Source organism: Aulonocara sp. 'chitande type north' Nkhata Bay, linkage group LG4 (assembly GCF_057382095.1).
Source record: "Aulonocara sp. 'chitande type north' Nkhata Bay isolate Kocher_YH1m ecotype deep benthic linkage group LG4, A_spYH_male_GT1.1, whole genome shotgun sequence".
Classification (NCBI taxonomy): Eukaryota; Metazoa; Chordata; class Actinopteri; order Cichliformes; family Cichlidae; genus Aulonocara; species Aulonocara sp. 'chitande type north' Nkhata Bay.
Window position 1 is genome coordinate 8899612 of NC_141347.1, and position 21675 is coordinate 8921286.

At 39.4% G+C, this 21675-nt stretch overlaps 1 protein-coding gene across 1 annotated transcript; it reads right to left on the reverse strand.

Moving 5' to 3' along the window:
- Nucleotides 1-2640: 2640 nt before the first annotated feature.
- Nucleotides 2641-21640, reverse strand: LOC147331917 (myosin-7-like). The gene is made up of 39 exons (XM_086290479.1): nt 16781-21640; nt 16637-16672; nt 16307-16514; nt 15019-15162; nt 14776-14932; nt 14652-14679; nt 13504-13609; nt 13328-13420; nt 12914-12977; nt 12731-12829; nt 12542-12645; nt 12015-12153; nt 11805-11923; nt 11570-11719; nt 11294-11464; nt 10901-11210; nt 10703-10779; nt 10358-10563; nt 9604-9727; nt 9344-9480; nt 8993-9248; nt 8669-8911; nt 8387-8563; nt 8134-8279; nt 7954-8044; nt 7474-7863; nt 7241-7367; nt 6940-7058; nt 6640-6836; nt 6228-6411; nt 5758-5923; nt 5541-5665; nt 5148-5456; nt 4857-5060; nt 4454-4750; nt 4164-4268; nt 3565-3660; nt 3164-3298; nt 2641-2658 (listed from the first exon to the last, which is right to left on the reverse strand). Exons 3-39 carry the CDS (start codon nt 16505-16507, stop codon nt 2641-2643), a joined length of 5814 nt encoding a protein of 1937 aa, XP_086146605.1. The 5' UTR covers nt 16508-16514; nt 16637-16672; nt 16781-21640.
- Nucleotides 21641-21675: the final 35 nt, after the last annotated feature.

Genomic DNA, 21675 nt, shown 5'->3' on the forward strand with positions numbered 1-21675 from the left:
TGTAAAAAATATAGTGATTAGTAAACTGATTAGCTTCACATGTTGTTAATGTGGTAACACCTTACACTTAATATCAGTTTGTCCTTGAATTCTTTGGTACTTTATAGAATTTTTATACCTTCAAAAACATTGGTATTTTGTCAGTGATGAACACGTGAAATGTAAGTTTTATATGTTATTATTGACGACTTTATGTGGTGCTACTTAAAAATGAATAAGCACACATTAATTTGAATGCACTTTGCTTTATTCTACAGTTACTTTGGAGACAAAGGAGAACCAATAGAGAAGATCCCAAAGGTCTTAGGTGGCCGTCTGTGAGTTTCACTCCTCATCTAGCCCTTTCTGTGATGAAGAATGATAAGAAAGCAAACAATGAGAGACAGATTAGTGACTGAGGACTAACAACACTCAAATGTGTCGGACAATAAGTACACCAGTAGTTGCTGCCTTAAAACTAATATTCCCATCGATCCATTCATTCGCTTCCGCTTATCCTGTATCAAGGTCGCGGGGGGCTGGAGCCCACCCCAGCTGTCTCATGGTGAGAGGCGAGGTACACTGGTACAGGTTGCCAGTCTGTCACAGAGCTAACACATAGACACAGACGACCATTCACACTTACATTCACTCCCGCATTCACACCTATGGGTAATTTAGAGTTTCCAATTAACCTGCCCCACTAACTGCATGTCTTTGGATGGTGGGAGGAAGCCAGAGAACCGGGAGAGAACCCACGCAAGCACAGGGAGAACATGCAAACTCCACACAGAAAGACACCGGCGTGATGGTGGAATTAAACTCAGGACCTTCTTGCTGTGAGGCAACAGTGCTAACCACTGTTATATTAAAATACATATTAGCTGAATAGAAAAGACTTTTAGTCACTGAGAAGCATAGGCTTCCATAGTTGAGTGTAGCTGATGAGCGTCTCTACTTATCATTTCATTCTATGCTAATATTTATAACCTGCCTAGCTAAAAAGTTACAGCTAAGCCAAAAATGTGTTTTTATCTCTACTTTTATCGTAGATATCATTTTACTCAAAAGACATTTATTTTATTTTCATGTTTAAATTCTAAATACCAGCAATGATCTTACATTCAACAAATTCACTGAAAATACTGCAAGTAGCAACAACAGTGAGAGCTGGGCTTAAAATTCAGTTATGACACTGATGAAGATTAAGTATTGCTTTGTCTGCCGATGTTCTTGAGTTTGGGATATTTGGGGCACTTTTGGGAAATTTGTAAAATCCTCCACCCGTCAAATACATCTTAACCTTCCTTATTCTGTTATTCTTTGTTATATAATATTATACATTATATATAATAGTCCTCAATTCATCATATCAGTGTCTACCTCAAGAAGAATTTATTGTTTTGACATTTAAACTGATATTTTATTCAACTATTCTAATCTACAAGATTAATATTTCGATTTCAGAATATTATTGATTTTTTTTCAAGAATGTATTCTCTGCAAATGAAAATGGTCAATGTTATTAAATCATAGGGGTGGGGGGGGGGAAATCGATACTGTGTAGTATCGTGATATTTTGTTTGCTAATAATGTATCGATACAGGGACAGCAGAAATCGATATTTTGTTACAAAAATAGGTTTTTGTGCTCTGACTTCAGAGCATGTTGATCCTTTTTCTGAGCAAGAATCCTGACATTCCTTCACTGTCCAAATGTGTTTAAGTTTTTTTTGGCAGCAATAAACATGACAGTTTACTTATTTTAATTTAAGACATGTTTTATTTTAATTAAGTTTAAAACTTTTTTATTTAATGTAAAATTATATTTTGTTTTAATTTACTTTCAAATTCTTCAGTTGCTGAATGGGCTGCATAGTTTTCATAAATTGCATAGTTCAGAATAGCTATAATTGTACCAGATGGTTGCATTCAGTTAAGTTGGACTAGACTGTAATACAAACCGTTCAGTTTGTCAACAATAAAACTGACTGAAATGATAGAAAGACTGAGTGCGAGACTTTGATATTAGATAAAATGAATATTGATAAAGTTTACCTTTATGTACCGAATCTGAATATCGCAAAATATTTTTAAAAATTGCAATAATATCGTATCGTGCGTTAAGTATTGTGATAATATCGTATCGTGGGATGTATGGTGATTCCCACCTCTATTAAATCACACTGCAAAATCTAACCAATAAGGCAAAGCTTGAGAATAAATAAGTAAAATAAGCAAATAACATAAATCAGCAGGACTCTCTATGATGACATCACAACATTGATCGCTGTCCAGTGCACTGATATCAGAGAATAACAACCACTTGGCAAAAACAACATCAGAGCGTGGGTCAGGATTCTGTTATTGCATCATGTCGGCTTGGACAAAATCAACACGAATGTTTCATGAGACCAGAAATGTAGCTGAAAAATCTTGAAAAGCTTGTCCACATTTAAGGCTCAAGGCGTGTCTTTAACTCACTGAGTTAGCTAATTCCAAATCTGAATTATGATGCTATAACTGGAAATTTAGATGTTTTTGTTTGTTTTGTTGTTGTTGTTTTTTTAATTTGTTGTTTTTTAAGAAGGTAGAAATATGGCTAAGTAAAGCAACACAGACAATATGTTAGCAAGCTTCATTCACTGCATAAGAGGACAAATTAGTATCTGTCCAAAAGCTGGAAATATATAAACACACAAATTAATCACGAGGTCTTTAAAAAGAACTATACATATATTTAGTGGATGGCAGGAGATAGCTTAAAGCTGTTTGTTACATCCAACCTCTGCCCTTTTTATGACTCATATCTGTTATATTTTTTATTTTTTAGCCTCGTAAAAAACAAACATGTAAAACTACATATTTTTAGTGAAAACTGTCACCTGAATGAGACAAATGAAGAAGGCTTCTGTGAGATGATAAAATAATAATAATACTAATAAAATAAACTTGCACCACTAACCAACCTCTAATGTAAATGCCACTAAAACAAACCATACAACTCAAAATAAATGGATTTTTAAAGCATCGCTTCGAATGTGTTTATTGTGTCCTTTTTTAATGAGCCATTTTACAAATTGCAGAATAAAAACAACTTGAAATTAATCGTGTTGAACTGATAATGACGCGGTGAGTTATCATGAACATCATAACAGGGGTTGAAAACTAGAGAAGCCGCTTACCTTAGAGCCCACGTCACGACTCTTGGCACGCAGCTTGTTGACCTGAGACTCAGCAATATCAGCTCTCTCTTCAGCCTCGTCCAGCTCGTGCTGCAGTTTACGGAACTTGCTCAGGTGAGTATTGGCCTGCTCTTCCTACAGGATTAAAAAACAACACAGTCCACAATATTAAGAGGCATGGGGGAGTCGACGTTTCTTGAAGCCACACATCGTAAAATAAAAGGTGTCGGCACAGATGTAGCCAAAATGTTTGTGTTGCAGCAAAAATATGATATGGTATGTATCGAACAGCTATGTTTAAAACTGCAAAAACTTAAAGTATATGTATGGGAAGGAATATTTAGGTTAAAAGAAAGAGGAAAAATCAAAGTTAGAGACAACTTTGTTAGGAATAAACTCACAGCCTCCTCTGCAGCTCTCTTGTAGGCTTTGACTTTGAGCTGGAGTTTGTCAACCAGATCCTGCAGACGCAGAATATTCTTGCGGTCCTCCTCAGTCTGAGTACGCCATGGAGACAGATGAGAGAAAATAATGAACCTTTGTAATATTTCCGAAAACTCTGTGGGAATTATTTTGTTAATCTGTGTATAAAGGGGCAGGATAAGAGGACTCCTATGACTGAAAATGTATGTTTGCCTAAGATAAAGCAGCACGTCTAATATTTTATGTGAAGTAACAGGAACACAGACCCCTTTACTCATATCACACAACTATACATTAAATGTGCTATTAACTTCCTGTTGCTGAAACTGAAACACAGTAAAGGTAAAAATGTGAAGATATTAAATTCTTTAATAAGAGTCACACCCTGGACTTGCTGCTGACGTTAAGGAAACTTGAATCAATGTCCAAAATTAACTATAGCAGGTTTTCATTTGTGTAGATTTCACAATAATAATAATTGATTTGAGAAATTACTGACTGAGTCAATTATCTTAAAGTATATGAATATATATGAATATTAATTATTTAAGTACTCAAAATGTCTAAAAAAAAAGACCTGGTATGTGAGCTCCTTAATGCGTCGCTCGTATTTACGGATTCCCTTCACTGCCTCGCTGCTTTTCTTCTGCTCCGACTCCACCTCATTCTCAAGCTCCCTCACCTGAAAAGATGCAAAAATCATTTTCTACAAAGACTCTGGTCCACCACAAATTTTAAAGCTGCTTACATTAAGTATAAACATTTATTACAATTTTAGTAAAAACACATCAACTAAAAGACAGTAAACTAAATTAAGTTAAAAAAAATACCTGTGATTTTTCACATTTGTGTACTTGTGATTCTTACCCTGGCCTCGAGCTTCTGCACCTGCTTCTTGCCTCCCTTCATGGCGATCTGCTCAGCTTCATCCAGGCGGTGCTGCAGGTCTTTGATGGTTTGCTCCATGTTCTTCTTCATTCGCTCCAGATGAGCGCTGGTGTCCTGCTCCTTCTTCAGCTCCTCTGCCATCATGGCAGCATCAGTGATGGCCTTCTTGGCCTTCTCCTCTGCATTCCTGCACTCCTGCACTGCCTCCTCCACTTCAGTTTGAAGCTGGGATGTATCAGCCTCCAGCTTCTTCTTTTGGTTTATCAGGCCGGTGTTCTGTATATTATTAAGGTATGCAATGCAAGAATATGAGAAAAAGTGTCCATCTGCACTTTAGAAAAAGTATTCATACATCTGCATGGTTGCAGTAAACAGAACTCACCTGTGAGTGCAGTAGCTGCACTCGCTCACTGACATCCAGCAGCTCTTGCTCTGCAAGTTTGCGGCTTCTCTCCGTTTGCTCCAGAGCTGCTCTCAGCTCCTCCAGTTCAGCCTGAAGAAGGTTGTTGCGTCGCTCAACAATGGCAATGTTCTCTTTAAGGTCATCATTGGCCCGAACAGAGTCATCCAGCTGAATTTGGCAATCCTAGATGAGATAACATTATTCACATTAAAATTTATACCCAGTTTGAATGTAAAACATCTGAAAATTCCTTCACTTTTTTTAGTTTACCTTCATATGTGCATGGACGGCCTTAAGCTGTTTCTGGGCCTCGGCTGCCTGCCTGTTGGCCTGGCTTAGCTGGATCTCCATTTCATTCAGGTCTCCTTCCATTTTCTTCTTCAGCCGCAGAGCCTCATTCCTGCTGCGACACTCAGCTTCAAGAGAGCTCTGCAGGGTGTCGATGGTCCTCTGCAGGTTTCTTTTGCACTGCTCCATCTCTTCATCCTTCTCGGCCAGTTTGCGTTCAATATCAGCTTTAATTTGATTGAACTCAAGCTGGGCTCTTAGAATCTTACCCTCTTCATGCTCAAGAGAGGCCTAGTGGGCAAGAAGTTGCAGAATTACACATAATGGCAGTTAGTTTTACTTAAAAATGTCTTATTAATTATTCGGAGCGTGTACCTCAGCTTCCTCGAGAGCAGACTGAATCTCACTCTTCTCCTGTTCCAGTTGTTTCCGTAACTTTTCCAGTTCATGGATACTTTTGCCACTCTCACCAAGTTGCTCAGTGATGTCAGAAATCTCCTCTATGGGATGTCAAACACTGCGATTAGGATGACTTTAAAGTTTAATGCTGTGTCTACAGATCTTGTGCACAAACACCACCAGCAGACCCTACCCTGTAAATTCTTGTTCTCTCTCTTCATGGTCTCCAGATGATCCAGAGCTTCCTCATATGAGTTCTTCAGTTTGAAAAGCTCAGTGCTCAGAGCCCTTGCTTCCTTTTGGGAGCTCTCCAGCTCGCACTGAGACTCCTCATACTTCTGCTTCCACTCAGAAAGAACCTGCAGTGTAACAAAGGCCAACAATAAGTCTGTGTTTGCCAGATTGATTATTCCAATGGACTTATTCCAATATTAGAAATAGTGCTGAAGGAAAGACAGCATTTATAACATTCACATTCACTCTTAACAATTGTGCTCAGAAGGGGGCAGCCTGTTGTGGATTTTTAAAACTACCACACGCTGCATGTGTGTTTATATTCTGCTTAAATAACCCCTGTGGGTGCTGAGATTGTTTCTAGTGTAAGGCTTTAGAAGCCACCTTGCATATTGATACTTTTGTCACAAACACTTCAGTGTGTTTCACCTTGTCAAAGTTTCTTTGTTTCTTGTCCAGAGCAGCGGCAGCAGCATTAGACCTCTCTACATCCACCATGAGATCTTCAATCTCATTCTGCAGCCTGTGTTTGGTCTTCTCCAGAGAGGAACATTTAGCATTCACTGCTTCAACAGCCTCCTCAGCCTCCTGCAGACGCTGAGCCAGCTTTTTCCTTAAGAAATCATCATTCAGAGCTGTTTAATTAAAATGCAGCTGTGTGGTGGATAACTAAACTGTGAATTCAACTGCTACAAGTAGCTGCTTGGTCATCCAACAGACAAACTTTTTGTTCGTCTTACATTTTAGTAGGAACATAATACAAACAAAAAGCTGATCTGATAGACGAACGGTAAAGTTTCTTTAGGATAATAAACCATCTATTTAAATTTCAGACTCTTACTTGGCCTCTTCTAGTTCTTCGGTCCTCTGGATGGCATCAGTTTCATACTTTGCCCTCCACTGAGCCACCTCAGTGTTGGCTTTGGACATGCCACGCTGTAGTTCAGCTTTAGCCTCCTGCTCCTCCTCATACTGCTCCCTGAGCAGGTCACAGTCATGGCGAGCAGACTGCACTGCATGGGCCAGAGCACTTTTTGCCTGTTAAAAGAAAGTTATATGAAGAGGTGACACTTTTTAGGAAATAACCGTCTGGTGCTGTCAGCCGGCAGCACCAGACGGCACCAGTGAAACTTTATTTCACCTTGGTCTCCTCTTCCAGTTGTCTCTTTAGATCCTCAATCTGCTGAGTGTAGGACATTTTCCCTCTTGTGAGTTGAGACACCAAGGAATCCTTATCCTCCAGCTGCCTCGAGAGCTCACCTAATGTTATGGTAAATGTAGATTGTTATTGTTAAGACCCAAAGAACACAAAAATCCTTGTCTGATTTCAGAATAACAATTGAGTTTTTCAGGTTTAAACACTTTTATACAAAATTGAAGTGGATAGTGTTTTCTATCATACAAACCAAGTACATGTAGGTTGTAGTAAAGGAAAAATATACCATTTTCTGTTTGAAGTTTTGCTTTCTGCATGTTGAAGTCACTGATGCAGCGCTGAGCCTCTTCAAACTTTGTCTTGTACTCATTCATTTGATCTTCCAGAGTCCTGCATGCTTTCTCTAGATTAGTCTGAAATTCAACACAAATGTTCAATATGCATGTATTAAATCTATGTCAACATGGCTATGTTAACATTGGAGAAAAAAAATTACCAAATAATGTGATTTTAGCACACCTTTGTCTTCACAATATGTTCCATATTGGAGACCACATCATCCAGCTCTAGTCTGAGCTCACTCTTCTCCTTCTCCAGTTTCTGCTTGACTCTCTGCAGGTTGTCAATCTGCTCTCCCAGCTCAGCAACACTGTCGGCTTGTTTCTTCCTGAGTGTGGCAGTAGTGGCTTCGTGGTGCAGAGTGGCCTCTTCGAGGTCTCTGCGCAGTTTCTGGAACTCGGCCTCCCTCTTCTTGTTCATCTCAATCTGGGCAGCTGTGGCTCCTCCAGCCTCCTCCAACCTCTCACTGATCTCCTCCAGCTCTCTGGCCAGGTCAGCTCTCTGCTTCTCCACCTTGGCTCGAGCAGCTCTCTCTGCTTCGAGCTCTTCCTCCAGCTCCTCAATACGGGCCTAGATCACAGCCAAAATCACTGTTAAAGACTTTCTCACTAATAAGTGTTAAACTAGTTTTGATAGCATCACATATTAGTAAGTCATTACCTGAAGCTCTTTCAGTTTCTTTTGAAGCTGAATGGCAATGGCCTGCTCATCTTCAATTTTATTATTAAGCTGGCTGAGCTCAAAGTCCTTCCTGTGGGGAAGAAGGAAGGGCCACTTATAGCACTACTTATATAGCTTTACTTAATTTGTTTGGAACTTTTAGGATGTGAACGTGCTTACTTTTTCAAATGCTCCTCAAGTTGTTGCTTGTCATTCTCAAGGTCCATGAGACTCTCTTGGGTCAGTTTCAGGTCTCCTTCCAGCTTTCGCTTTGCTCTTTCAAGATCCATCCTAATCTTCTTTTCTTGTTCCAGAGAACCCTCAAGCTGAATGTTATTAGAAAGAAGCAAACTAATGTCTCCATAATACAAAGGAAAATGGTTCACCAATCAAAAAGTTAAGCTAAAGTGGATAAGTTCATTATAATTCTTACATCATCCACTTGCTGCTCCAGCTTAGCCTTGGCCTTGGTCAGAGTGTTGACTTTGTCTTCCTCACTCTGCAGGTCATCCAGAGTTTGCTGATGAGCTTCCTGTAAAGCTTTCTTTTCCTTGGTCAGCTTGGCAATGATCTCATCTAAAGCAGCCATCTCTTCAACAAGGTTCTTGACCTGTTGCAGGTAAATGATGGTATTACAAATTCTGTGCACAGCTTAGACACATGACTCTTTTTCATACCCTTGTTGTCAGAAATAGAAATATCAAATTAGTCATACCTTGTTCTCAGTGGCATGCTTCTCTTTCTCCACTTTAGCTAGAGTTAACTCTAAGTCATCGATGTCTTTCTTCAGCTCGGTGCACTCGTCCTCCAGCTTCCTCTTCTTAGCAGTCAGTTCTGCATTCATCTCCTCCTCATCCTCCAGCCTCTCAGAGAGCTCTTTGGCTTTTGCTTCCATCTGAATTTTGTGTTTGATCAGCCCCTCACATCTTTCCTCGGCATCTGCAAGATTATCTTGCTCCTAATATTTGATGATATTCATTAGCGTATAAGATACAATATCCCTGGTTGAGTGTATAAGGAATATTGTGATTAGACTTACAGCCTGAACTTGGAGCTGCAGGTCATTCTTCTCTTGGAGAAGAGTCACCATTTTCTCCTCTAGTTCCTTTCTTCGAGCTTCAGATTTTGCATAAGCTTCTTTGAGTTTTAGGAATTCTTCCTTCATGTTGGCCATCTCCTTTTCTGCCTCAGCAGATCTCAGCAGAGGTTTGATCTTGAAGAAAAGCTTCATCCAGGGCCAATTCTTAACCCCCATGAAGGCACGTATGTTCCACTGGATCACAAGAAGTGCATCCCTGTCAAAGATCAACCATTAGTACAACCATACTCATTATGATCAATAACAGTTTTTTTGCTCCTTTCAGCTTATTTATATTTAAGTCTGTCTGACCTCCTTTCAACAATCTTCTGGAATTCCACTCTTGCGAGCAGACCTCTTGATCGAGCCTGGATTCCCGTGATTATGAGGGATAAACGGTCATCTCTCATCTCTTCAAGTTGGCCAAGAAGACCAGCTTTAAAGAATACCTTTAAGAAGCACGAATGACATTAATATATTAGTGTTGAAGAGTTGAATTACTTTTACTTTTTACCAGATATTTCAAAATCTATCAGATAGATAGATAGATGTGTTTCTGACTTTTTTGATACCTTAGTGTGACCAAACTTATACTGGTTGTGATCAATATCCAAAGACCCAAGAAGTTTCTCTGCTCCTTTCTTGCTGTCGATGAACTGGCCCTCAGGGATAGCAGCAGGATTCAGGATGCGATATCTGTAAAATCACAGGTGTAAGTGTCTAGGAGCTTAGTATTACAATTTTTGAAGGAATTGTATAATATGTGATCCTTTTCTTCTTTAAATAAACATCAGTTAACCCAAAAGCTCGTCATAGACACCTCAGCTTCACTACTGGAACTTCAACATTATGCACTCCACACTGTATATAAATGCCACTTGTTTTGCACATATTCAACTCTGTATATTTTATATATTCTATTATTATTATTATTATTATTATTTTATTTTATTTTTTTACTATTTAATTTGTAAAAATGTGTATATACACACACACACACACACACACACACACACACACACACACACACACACACGTAGGAAAATATTTAGTATACACATCCAGAAATGCATACACTATTATATATTGTACATATATTTATTAGTTTCAGGTTGGCCATTCTTGTATTTTGCTCGTTTGTGTTGTTGTGTTTGCACATCTCTGTTGCTTGTGGGGCTCGCACACAAGAATTTCACTCGCATGTGCTGTGCCAGTGTGCCTGCACATGTGATGTGACAATAAAAAGTGATTTGATTTGATTTGAAGCTCTTTGAGATTAAAATCTCTCTTTGAAGAGACACATGACCAAGAAGTGGAATGTAATACCTCTGCTTGAAATCTCCATAGAGGATCCTGTTGGGGAAACCCTTTCTGCAGATCCTGATGCCTTCCAGCACACCGTTACAGCGCAGCTGGTGCATCACCAGAGGGTTCTCCATGGCCCCTGGAGTCTTGGTCTCGTTGGGGATGATGCAGCGTACAAAGTGAGGGTGAGTTGACCTCAAGTTGGTCATCAGCTTGTTCAGGTTCTCCTGATAGCACATCATAGAGAAAAGAATTGCCATTGTCCTTCAAAATACATTACAATTCGAAATGACTTTTAAGGTCCTAAATTCAGGAATAATGTTTCTATTAACCAATCTATAACATGTACAGTTATACTGATATTACCCTGTGCAAAGCTGATACAGTTTGGAAGGAAGAACCTTTCTTCTTGGTTCCACCTTTGCCCTTCCCACCAGATTCAGCTGTAAGATACAGTTGTTATTTGTGGGAAAGTGGGCAGGGGAAGGTTGGGCCAGTAGCTTATTACATGATGCTTTAATAATCACTTGTAAACTAAGATGCTAGTAATTTTTTAAAACCTACCCGAGTCAGCTCCTGCATAATTTGCAAAGAGAGTTGCAAGAAGTTTGACGGTCGACTTTTGGTACAATGCCACAACAGTCTCATTCAGAGGATCCTTGTTCTTCACCAACCAGTTGTTGATATTATAATCAACAGTTCCAGCGTAGTGAACCAGGGCAAAGTGAGCCTCTGGTTTTCCTTTGACAACTCTGGGCTTCTGGAAGTTGCTGGATTTTCCCAGGTGGTTGTCATAGAGCTTAGCTTTAAAGGTGGCATCACTGGCTTTGGGGAACATGCACTCCTCTTCAAGGATGGACATGATACCCATGGGCTAAAGGACAGAAAGTATAAGTGTTTGTTAAAGACTATATTTGCATTAGTTTTAGCTGAACATGTAATTGTACAGTGTTTCACCTTTTCAATCAGGTCGATACAGGCCTGCAGATCCATGCCAAAGTCAATGAAAGTCCATTCAATGCCCTCTTTCTTGTACTCTTCCTGCTCCAGTACAAACATGTGGTGGTTGAAAAACTGTTGCAGTTTTTCGTTGGTGAAGTTGATGCACAGCTGCTCAAAGGTGTTGAACTGTAAATAAAGTGACAACAGTATACTTGTTGTTATTACTAGTGTTTGTCCTGTCTGTGTTATTTCTTTTGTTGTTGTTGTTGTTGTTGAATTGAGGATTCTTACATCAAAGATCTCAAATCCAGCAATGTCAAGCACACCAATGAAGTACTGGCGGGGCTGTTTGGTGTCCAGGGACTGGTTAATCCTCACCACCATCCACAGAAACATCTTCTCATACACTGCTTTAGCCAGTGCACCCATAGCATAGTACACCTAATGCAGAAATCCCCCTGTAGCTTTAGAATTTACAGATAAACCCATAATGTAAACCTTATTCAGCTGTTGATCATCTTATTACCTGCTGTACATTTTGTCCTTTGGTGACCCACTCGTTTCCTACTTTGACTCTTGGGTGACAGAGACCTTTGATGAGGTCAGCAGAGTTCAGGCCCATCAGATAAGCGGATTTGTCCGCATCTGAAGAAAAAACATGCAAATTTAATTCTTTCAATGTAAGCATCAGATACAGACACGTTTAACTTTCAGGCTTTGAAAGAGCTCCTCTCACCTTCTGTGCCATCAGCCTCTGCCTGCTCTTCACGCTGCTTGTTCTTGAATTTCATGTTCCCATAGTGCATGATGGCACCAGTCAGCTTGTAAATGCTATTCTTTTCTTCTTGAGTAAAGCCCAGCACATCAAAGGCATCCTAAATTAGAAAAGGGGTGTTTCTTACTTATTTTTACATAGTATCAGAGTGTACAGTGTAGAGTTACAGGGAAGATCCAGGGATAACATGGTATTTGCTCTCTGAGCCTTCAAAATCCTGCATTAAACTCGGACTGTCATCTGACATCAGATATTTAATCCAGTCTGTTCAAGTTGTATTCGCTCACATTTCATGATTCAATGACACTCTGTTATAAATACTCCTAAAAGAAATGTAAAGTTAAAGCTGACATCTGGAGTGAAAATTTTTTGTGTGTTATTTGAATTTACAGCCTGTGAGGTTTAAATGTAGAATACCCAAAGTATTAATTGAACTAATATGACTTAATAGCGGCACAGGTGCAGATTATTGTTGCATTTCTACTCACATCAGTGGCCATTAGCTCTTCAGCATCATTGATTGAGGCTACTGTTGTCTCTCCTTGAGAGATGAAGGCATAATCATAAGGGTTGTTGGTGATGAGCAGCATCTCTGAAAGGAGAACCAAAGTTGGATTTTTCATTTTAGTTCTACAGGAGTGTTGTTGCTGGTTCTCGAAACTCAGGTTTTTATTTACCGAGAAGCTCGGGCTTCCTTTGAGACAAGATCTGATAGAAGATGTGATAATCTCTCTCAGCCTTGAGCTGAAAGGTGACACGGGACTTTTCCAGCAGATCTGTAAACATGTTTGCATTATGTAGATAGCTGATCATTGCGAACATAGAAATAAATTGGATGAAAGCACAGGAAAGGGACTTACATGTCTCTATGTCAGCAGAGGCCAACTTCCCACTGGCTGCAAAGTGAATTCGGATAAATTTACCCTGCAATGTACGAAGGAAAAAAAACATTAAGAGCCTTGGGCAGTGTCAGAATATTACTGTATACCTGGAGTATTTAGGAACCACATTATACTTTCAGAAGTATGACAACTTCACCAAGCTGTGAAACATGGTAACTGCAGGTAGTGACGGAAGTGTAACTAGTAAAGTGATAAAGGTGAGCCGCCCCACATAGATTTCAATCCTGAAAATCTGGGATAAGGGTAACACTCCAAGCATGAGTTTCTTTCTGCCTGATTACTGACTAGTCTAAACTCAAGACAAATAGATACAGTACAAGCCTAAGCATAAAAAAACAATCAAATGAGTTACTGTTATCAACAAAACTTTACAAATCTGGAGGAGTTGTCATTCCTGATGGTTTTGGCATTCCCAAAGGCCTCTAATGCCGGGTTAGCCTGGATGATTTGATCCTCCAGAGTACCCTAAGAAAAAAAAAGCAAAACCTTTATTCAAAACACTTACACTGCAGGAAAAGCTCTACATCCTGTAAATTGAAGATTCAAACCTTCTTCTCAGAGCCTGTATCCTTTTTCCCACTTCCAGCTGCAATGCTGGCAAAGTACTGGATGACTCTCTTGGTGTTGACAGTTTTCCCAGCACCAGATTCTCCACTGAAAACACAAATAGAATGATCAAACAAACAGGACACATTATTCTTCTGGCTGTTCCCTGCACGTCCAGTATATCCACCATCCCTCCTGCGCACATGTTCAAACCATCTTAGTCTCGCCTCTTTAACTTTGTCTCCAAGCTGCTTAGCTTGAGCTGTGCTCATTTCTAATCTCGGCCATCCTGGTCATTCCCAAAGAAAATCTTCGCATTGTCAACTCTGCCACCTAAAACTATTCACCATACCATACATCATAGCAGGTCCTTTTCATCCATCCTTTTCACTCTTGCTGCAATCCTTCTGTCACAAATCGCCCCTGGCTCTTGTCTCCACCCACCCTGCCTGCACTCTGTTGTTCGCCTCTCCTGTACACAAAAACATTGCTTTGGATGGTTGACCCCAGGTATTTAAATTCATCTGCCTTCGCTATCTCTTCTCCTTGCATGTTCACCTTTCCGCCTGTCTCGCTCTCATTCACCCACACCTCTCCAGACTTTCTTCCAAAGGCTCCCACTTTCACTACAGATGACAGTGTTGCCTGCAAACGTTACAGTCAGCCTGTCCCTCACCAAAGCAAGCCAGAATGGACTCAGACCCTATTCCCGTTGCCTCGCCTAGAACTCAAGTAGACAATCCAGTCATCTCTATAATAAGCCACCCTCTCTCACTGTACTTGATTTGTCTATGGCAACAAGTGAAAAGCGCTATATGAGTTCATTAGAATATGTAATACGTATTAACTGTTTTAGAGATATTAGCGACATTTTAAAGCCTTCTTTTGAATTTCTTCCCTATTAAATTAATGAAATGATGCCAACATTAAACCTTTCCAATATACCATACTAAGATCTTCTGTTCAAGGACTTCATTTACATACTAAACTGACAAAGCACCACTTAAGCTAATATTCCTGTGGTTAAGTAGACCATCGAGCATGTCAGCAAAAACTGAAAGGTTTCCAGATGCCACTTAGTACAATTCTCACTGTATGATTTACTGTAATTACCAAGATCAAACATACAGAGTCAAAATGAATGACTTACGTGATGAGAATTGACTGATTTTCTCTGTCTGTAAAAGAGCAGGACATATAAGTATTTTAGGACAACTCTTACTACAAAATCTTATTTTAATTTCAACATGCTTCAACAATGGAAGGTAAATTACCAGTTAGCATGTACTGATAGGCATTGTCAGAGATGGAGAAGATATGAGGAGGAGCTTCACTCCTCTTCTTTCCTCTGTAGGCAACGACCACCTCCTGGTTGTAGACTGGCAGCCACTTGTAGGGATTGACAGTCACACAGAACAACCCAGAGTAGGTCTGATAGTTGGTGAAAAGAGAAGAGCAAAGTGTTAAACACGTAGAATTTGTGGGAGGGCAGTTAGTGTGTTGTGCTGTCAGCTCACGTAGATCATCCACGCTGCGTAACGCTCTTTGAGGTTATACAGCACAGCTGGTTCATGGAGGAAGGTGAACATCGCCATGTCTTCAATTTTATCGAACTTTGGCGGGTTCTGAGGGTGCACATCGCACTCCTTCACTGTGACAGTCTGCAAAAAAGGACACAGTAGGTCTTAATATGGACTTATTTCCAAAATATTGTAGGAAGGAGATCTATCAGTCTAGGATGAATTATGCCAAACAGTTTGAGAGGAAAAGAAGAAAAGCACAAAACGAAGAAAAGCATGTATAACCCAGTTAAGTCGGTTCGGTGAACAGGAGTACACTGGAGGACTGCTGTACCTTTGACAAACATAATTAATTATGGCTATCCACTTTGATGTGACAGTACAAAATTGGCTTGTTAAAAAGGTTGCAAAAGTACCCATTCATTACATAAATGCACTCATGGTTGGACTGGCTCTTGTCTAGTCTTATTGTTGACTCAAAGCTTTATCCGTTTCATGTCTTAGAGTTAACCAGCTAGTCTGGAAGTTCTTAATGCAGATCCTCGCAGCTGCAAGGCTACAGTGTGAACTTGTTGGAGTCTTTTAAATCCACTTTGTATAAGAACCTTAACATTTAAGGAAAAAATAAATATTTTACATATTTTCTTTGTGTGTGTGTGTTTTAGCCAAACAGAGGCTGTAAAATAGTAAATGTCTTATATAACACTTTTTTACTTCAGCATTCAAAGCCTCATTCACCGATTAATACAAGCACTTTTTCTACACCCAAGAAAAATCTAACTTTCACACACATCCATACTCCTGTGAACACATCAGAGAGCAGCTTGGCGTTCAGTATGCCCAGGGATATTTAGGCATGCATACTGGAGACTGGAGCAGCCAGGGACCAAAAGCCAACCTTCCAATTAGTAGATGACCTGCCCTACCTCCTGAGCTACAGCCACTGTATGCTGATATTGCATCTCAAAATATAGAAGAAATTATGTAAAGCTGTACCTTTTACTACTTGGTCCTAAAAATGGTACACATAATTACCTTGAGGTGTCAAAGTTTATCCTAAGTGGAAAAAGGTTGATTGAAATATATTTTTATTGTACTCTTGCTTCTGAGTGTGTTTGACAAAATAAACAAAATTCAGCTGTTGAGCTCAGCTGTGTCATGGAGAAAAAGACTGTTCTGGTTGTATCTATACTACATTTGTTAGAGGAAAAATAAGTTCACACCATTTTGGTCTTAGTTAGGAAACCAGCTGTATGAAGAGCAGCTGTGCCAACAAATCACTCACCTTCCCTTTCTCAGTCTGAGCAGTGACTTTGTCCCCATCACGGCTGGTGATCGAAGCCTTCACATATTCATCACTGGGGTCAGGAACAAAACACTCCTTCTTCATGTCAAACGGGCGAGTCTGGGCCTCCAGACGCTCCCTGTCTGACTTCCTCAGGTAAGGGGCCGCTGCCCCAAATTCTTTCATGGCAGCATCACCCATTTTTCACCTTGTGTACAACAAAAAGGAACAAATTACTTATGCTGCAGATAAAGATTTTTCTTTTCCTAAAATTTTTACATAACGTTATATTTCCATTTTTCTCCAGTGTCCATTTGGACACACGCTTACCTTTATCCTTACTGAGAAGACTGAGGTGTACTGGTCCTGAGGAAAGATATAATGGAAAATGGTGAGACTGGTCTGCAGCACAGATAAGCCTATAGCATCAAGATCTAATTTCTCTGTTTGTGAGCACCCGTCCTCACGCCTTACCTTGAGATAGAACGGTGACCTGTTGGAGTTTCACCATGAGTTCTCCTTATAAGCAAAGCCCCTCTGCCAAATATGGAGGAGGGCTTTAAGGCCCTGGAATGTTTTTGTGTCTGGTTGGGCTGGGAGTTAGTGAAGGGAGGTGGTTAATGAGTGGTGGAGGGTAATATAGAAATCAGCGGGATAGAGTCTTATCAGTGATGGAGTCTCCCAACGAGGCCATATTAGGAGCTCCGTGCATGCAGTGCCGTGATTAATCATAGGTATCCTCAAGCAGCCAGGGGACCACAATTCAATCTTTAAATAGACATGGGGAGGAATTCCTCTGTCATCATCCCTTAAGTGTGCTTGTGTTGCAGGAACAATACATGTCGTACCGAACAGAGGCATCCTCATTTAAGACAGGCAGAACTAGCACAGGGTGAAGAATGTTTAAATGTATTTAAATGATGTGTCAATTACACAGATCCTGCAGGGGTCTAAAAACTCTTACCAAAAATGTATTTTATTAAAACCTTAAGATGTGTATATATTCATCATAGGACAGATACTAACAAAAAGCTGTTCTTTCTGCACATCACTGTTATACATGGTGATTAAATAAAATTAGATAAAAAATACAAAGATCAAGAAATCTTTATTAAGGCCCTGCCCACACATACATGAGATTTTCAAAAAAAATTTGTCCTGTCATCAACTTTTCTAGAATATTTTAGACTTTTTGGATGAACTCTTGTACTTGGCGTGCTCTTAGTAGTGCTATTCTTTTTTTTTTTTTTTTAAATAAAAAAGGAATTAGAAAACCCCCCCTGTTTTAAAACCCCCTATGTATGTCTGTGGAAGTGTAGTGTAAGACAAGTAGATGACAACACTGAATTTATCTTTTTTTTTTTTTTTGCTAAAATTCAGAGTGGAGTTGATTTAAGTGAGTTATTATGTATCAGTTTTGTTTGTTTGTGTATTCTTTGAATAATTTAATCTGATATGATCAGAAATAAGTGAGTTACAGATTGAAACGTAAGTAAGTCAGCTTGAAACCCAAGGTAGTTGTAGTGTCTAAAACCCAACTATAAACTAGGTGTGAAAAAAATAAAAATAATAATAAGTAGTAATAGTAACTAATAATAATAACTTTAACAATGAAAACTAACTGAAGCAAAATTTTGTACTTACGAAATATAGGTAATTTAGCAATTTAAAACAATTATTGTGTAGTTTGTAGTATCTGCTATAAAACTAGCAAAACAAATATGTGATGCAGCCAGAAGTAGTTTTTATGTTTTATCTATTTTTCTAAAGATTGTGCAAATTTACAAAAACACCCTTAGATAACAATAATTACGAAACCCACCAAAAACAAACGCTAACTGCAATAAAAACTAAAAACTGAAACAACAGTGGAAACAGAAATGAGAAAAAATGAAAATAACCCCAAATAAAGCCTTAGTGAAAAATGTGTAACCATGTAATCCCTGCTTAGAGCAAAAAAGCATCCTTTGAATATTTTCCCATCCCAAGGATGTTGCTGAAACACAAAAGACGGCGCACAACGTATCTGGGGAGATATTTTAGAGAAGTACGTTATGTATGGTTCTCAATTACTCTAGGAGCTTAGGGAAAGGCATCGTATTGTGTGTAGTTATCACAGAATGAGCTTTGTGGTAACAAAAACAGACATCACATACTGAGTAAGTCGGTCTAAATAAAGAGCATAAGCATTTGAGCTCAACTAGGCAACAAGGGCGGAGTAACACAGACAGAGGTCTGCCACAGGTGACATGCTTGAGATTCATTGAAAGGCAATGATGACACCACACCAGAGGGCTCAGCATCGCACTGAATCGGTCGTGTTGTGCAAAGGTTACTGTAAAAGGCACCTCCCATTATCAGGCAGCAGCTAGCAAAAGCTGGCCCCATGGTTACAGCCCCGTTTAAATGGCATTGTAACTTTGAGGACAAAGATAACTGTGTGAAATTCCTGCCGAGAATGCGGCACTTTGATCGAGAAGAACAGCCACGGCTTTCAGGGTGCTGCTATTGCTTGCAGCCAGGAACAACTGTAGCAGATGATGGTCTCACACTGATCTCAGTCTCACATAAATCTCCTGAGAGTGACAGATATTATCCCACAGCCTATCAAGTGAGAATGGCCCTGCTTCTTTGTGGAGTCGGAGCTTAACTGCCTTCAACATTGTAGCACGATTTACTTTAGGTCATAATAATGATATGATATGTACAATAACAAAGAAAAAAAGAATGCATTAAAACTCTGTTAAGTATAAGACCTGCTGATATATAGTCCCATTAAATGTCATCTGTATAACTTTAACAATATAATACTGTTTAATAATGTGCAACTTACACACATGCATACATTATGCATAGCACTCATCACAGCCAGCCACTAGCACCAGTAATAACAGCTCCTTGAAAGGTTAAGAGATAAAAGGAGGGTCAACAGCTGCTGACAAGAGCTGAGATTATTTCCATTCTGATAACTTCCCCGGCCCTCTTATTGACAGCTGGCATCAGCTGGAAGTGAGCGATTCCATGCCCTGCTAAAGAGCAAGTGGAGATAACATCAACCTAAAGGTCAAACGTCACTGAAATATTTCTTTATGTCACAACAAATACACATTGTCACCACATACACTTAATTAAATACAAGGTTGGCCTTGGGCCCAGAGGACGTCCACACGACAGGCAGCTATTGTTACAAACTGTATCAGTGAGTATTATGATTTTTTAAAAGAAAAAAGCCCACTTACATAAAAACAATGTTTTTAATGTGCTTTACTCTGTATTTCACTGTAGAGTATTTATAAAAGTGCTGTGTAAATAAAGTTATCACTGCCATTGTGGATTAGTTTTGCAGTCTGTCTAGATCTGGAACCAGGAATGTTTGGAAGAATTTCAACAATGAAAGATCAGATGAAATTAGAAGATTAAAAAATGAGAAGATTCTATTGAGAACTTCAAGGTACAGTCTAATATATGGCTTCATATGTGGTCTAATTACAGAAGCAGGGAATTGCTGTGTCATTCATGGCTTGTTTTATTCACTCGAGCGTGAGCGCCGATATCTTGTTAATGACACTGATAATCTTCAGCGCATGCTGTGCTGTATGTGGTGTGAGCAGAGGTGTGAATGTGCTTTCATTAGCTCATAGACAAACTTCTGTACCTGTGAGCCCAAACAAGGAGTTAAAGATATGGGATGTAATAAGAGAAGACAAAGGGCTCCCTAAATTTCACACAAAGGGATTCTGGGGCCTCCCTCTCCTCCCTCCTCCTCTCCTGCCTCATATCAATATTTAGTCTCCAGCGGAAACAACAACCACTAAGACCTGACAGCAGCACCAAGGCAAAGCTCTAGACAGGTAAGATTAGCAGTTTCTGTAAATGATAAAAGCAATGGTGCCTCTACACCATTGCAACTATTAGGGATCAGAAACAGCTGCATTTTCAAATATTATGTTCAAGACACTGTAAAAAAAAATACATTAATTGATTAAAAAGTAAATAAACCAACAGAGTCGAACCTGCTAGATTAAGCATGAAGATCCTGACATGCAGTTTGTATTGCATCCCATTGTGTTTATCTTTCTGTCGATGTTTGCTTGTTAATCCTCTGGAATTCTCCCCAGGCCTTTGGAACAGACAGACCTGGGCAAGGATTCACTGACCAGCTGCAAGTGATTACAGGCAGTATTACAGTAGGTCCAAGTATGAGCACTGGTTTATGTTTGACCTTGAGGTCCAGGCTCTTGGGCTTTCTTGACCTCTATTTTAAGAACATGAATTTTGTTTTTTCTCTCGCCTCTTTTATTTATCATCACTATCTCACTATTTAACTTTTCTATTCTTTCCTACTTCTTCACTCGACTTCTAATTTTCCCATTTAGGCCTAGAGCTTGATATATGCCAGTGCTTTGGATTTTACACCATAGCACATGTGTTAGCGTGACATAAAGCTTTCCAGTAAAGAACTACAGACCTACATTACTTGCTTTTAATGCTATTGCAATAGCCAATATTTTGCGAGTGTAGACAACTGCTGTTTCCTTGTTTTCACAGCGCTGACAGAATCTGTTCTGAAGCCTCTCCTTATCGCATTTTATTAAAAGTGATTATTGTTTATGGTGTATTCCCCTCAGCATGGTCTGGTCACTTTCACTATTATAGATTTAACTGAACACTTGTCTGCATTTGTAATTGTACACTGGTGTGCTCTAATCCAGTGTACAATTACAAATGCAGACAACAAAGCTGAGAAGTCGAGATTAACCCATCCCCAACCACACCCAGGTGCTTTCAGCTGTTGGACTGACCCGAAGCAATTCTCCCATTTATCATTTATCATATATCTATCTACAGTAGCTTGTGAAGCCTTGTGGATGGGCCTGTGTCTAGAATCCAACTGGGATGTGTCATGAAACCTAAATGTGTTAACTACCAGCCACTATCCCATACCTGACTCATGGTTTATGTTATAATCTACTTCTAAGATACTTATTTACTGTAAATGCAAGTGAAGGGAGGACGCCTTCAAATGTATTTGACATCAATATTTTTTAGCATCTAGAACATTGTAGCTGCATTTTCACCATTAATAGGTATATCTACAATTTTATGTTTTTAACTACCAGTTAATGTACTACTGCATTATATTGCATGTGTTAGAGGTCATTCAAGTCTTGTACAATTTGTCATGAACCCACTTTGAGAAAAACAGAACGAATACAATGTTGTGCAACAGCTTAATGAGATTTTATTAGCACTGCAGGCTGTAAATAGTGATAGTTGAGGGGATCTATAACACACAGCAGACAAAGGGGTTTCTGTTGACTCCAAAGCTTCACTCCTCATCAAACCCTTTCTGTAGCAGCCGGGGGAGG

Bases quoted from the DNA above. Each gene is read 5' to 3' on its own strand.
- LOC147331917 (XM_086290479.1), bottom strand. From the start codon at position 16,507: ATGGGTGATGCTGCCATGAAAGAATTTGGGGCAGCGGCCCCTTACCTG. The intron at 15,163-16,306 runs GTGAGTGATTTG...CCTTTTTTGCAG, and splicing joins CTCAGACTGAGAAAGGGAAG to ACTGTCACAGTGAAGGAGTG. The intron at 8,912-8,992 runs GTAAGTCTAATC...ATCAAATATTAG, and splicing joins TGCAGCTCCAAGTTCAGGCT to GAGCAAGATAATCTTGCAGA.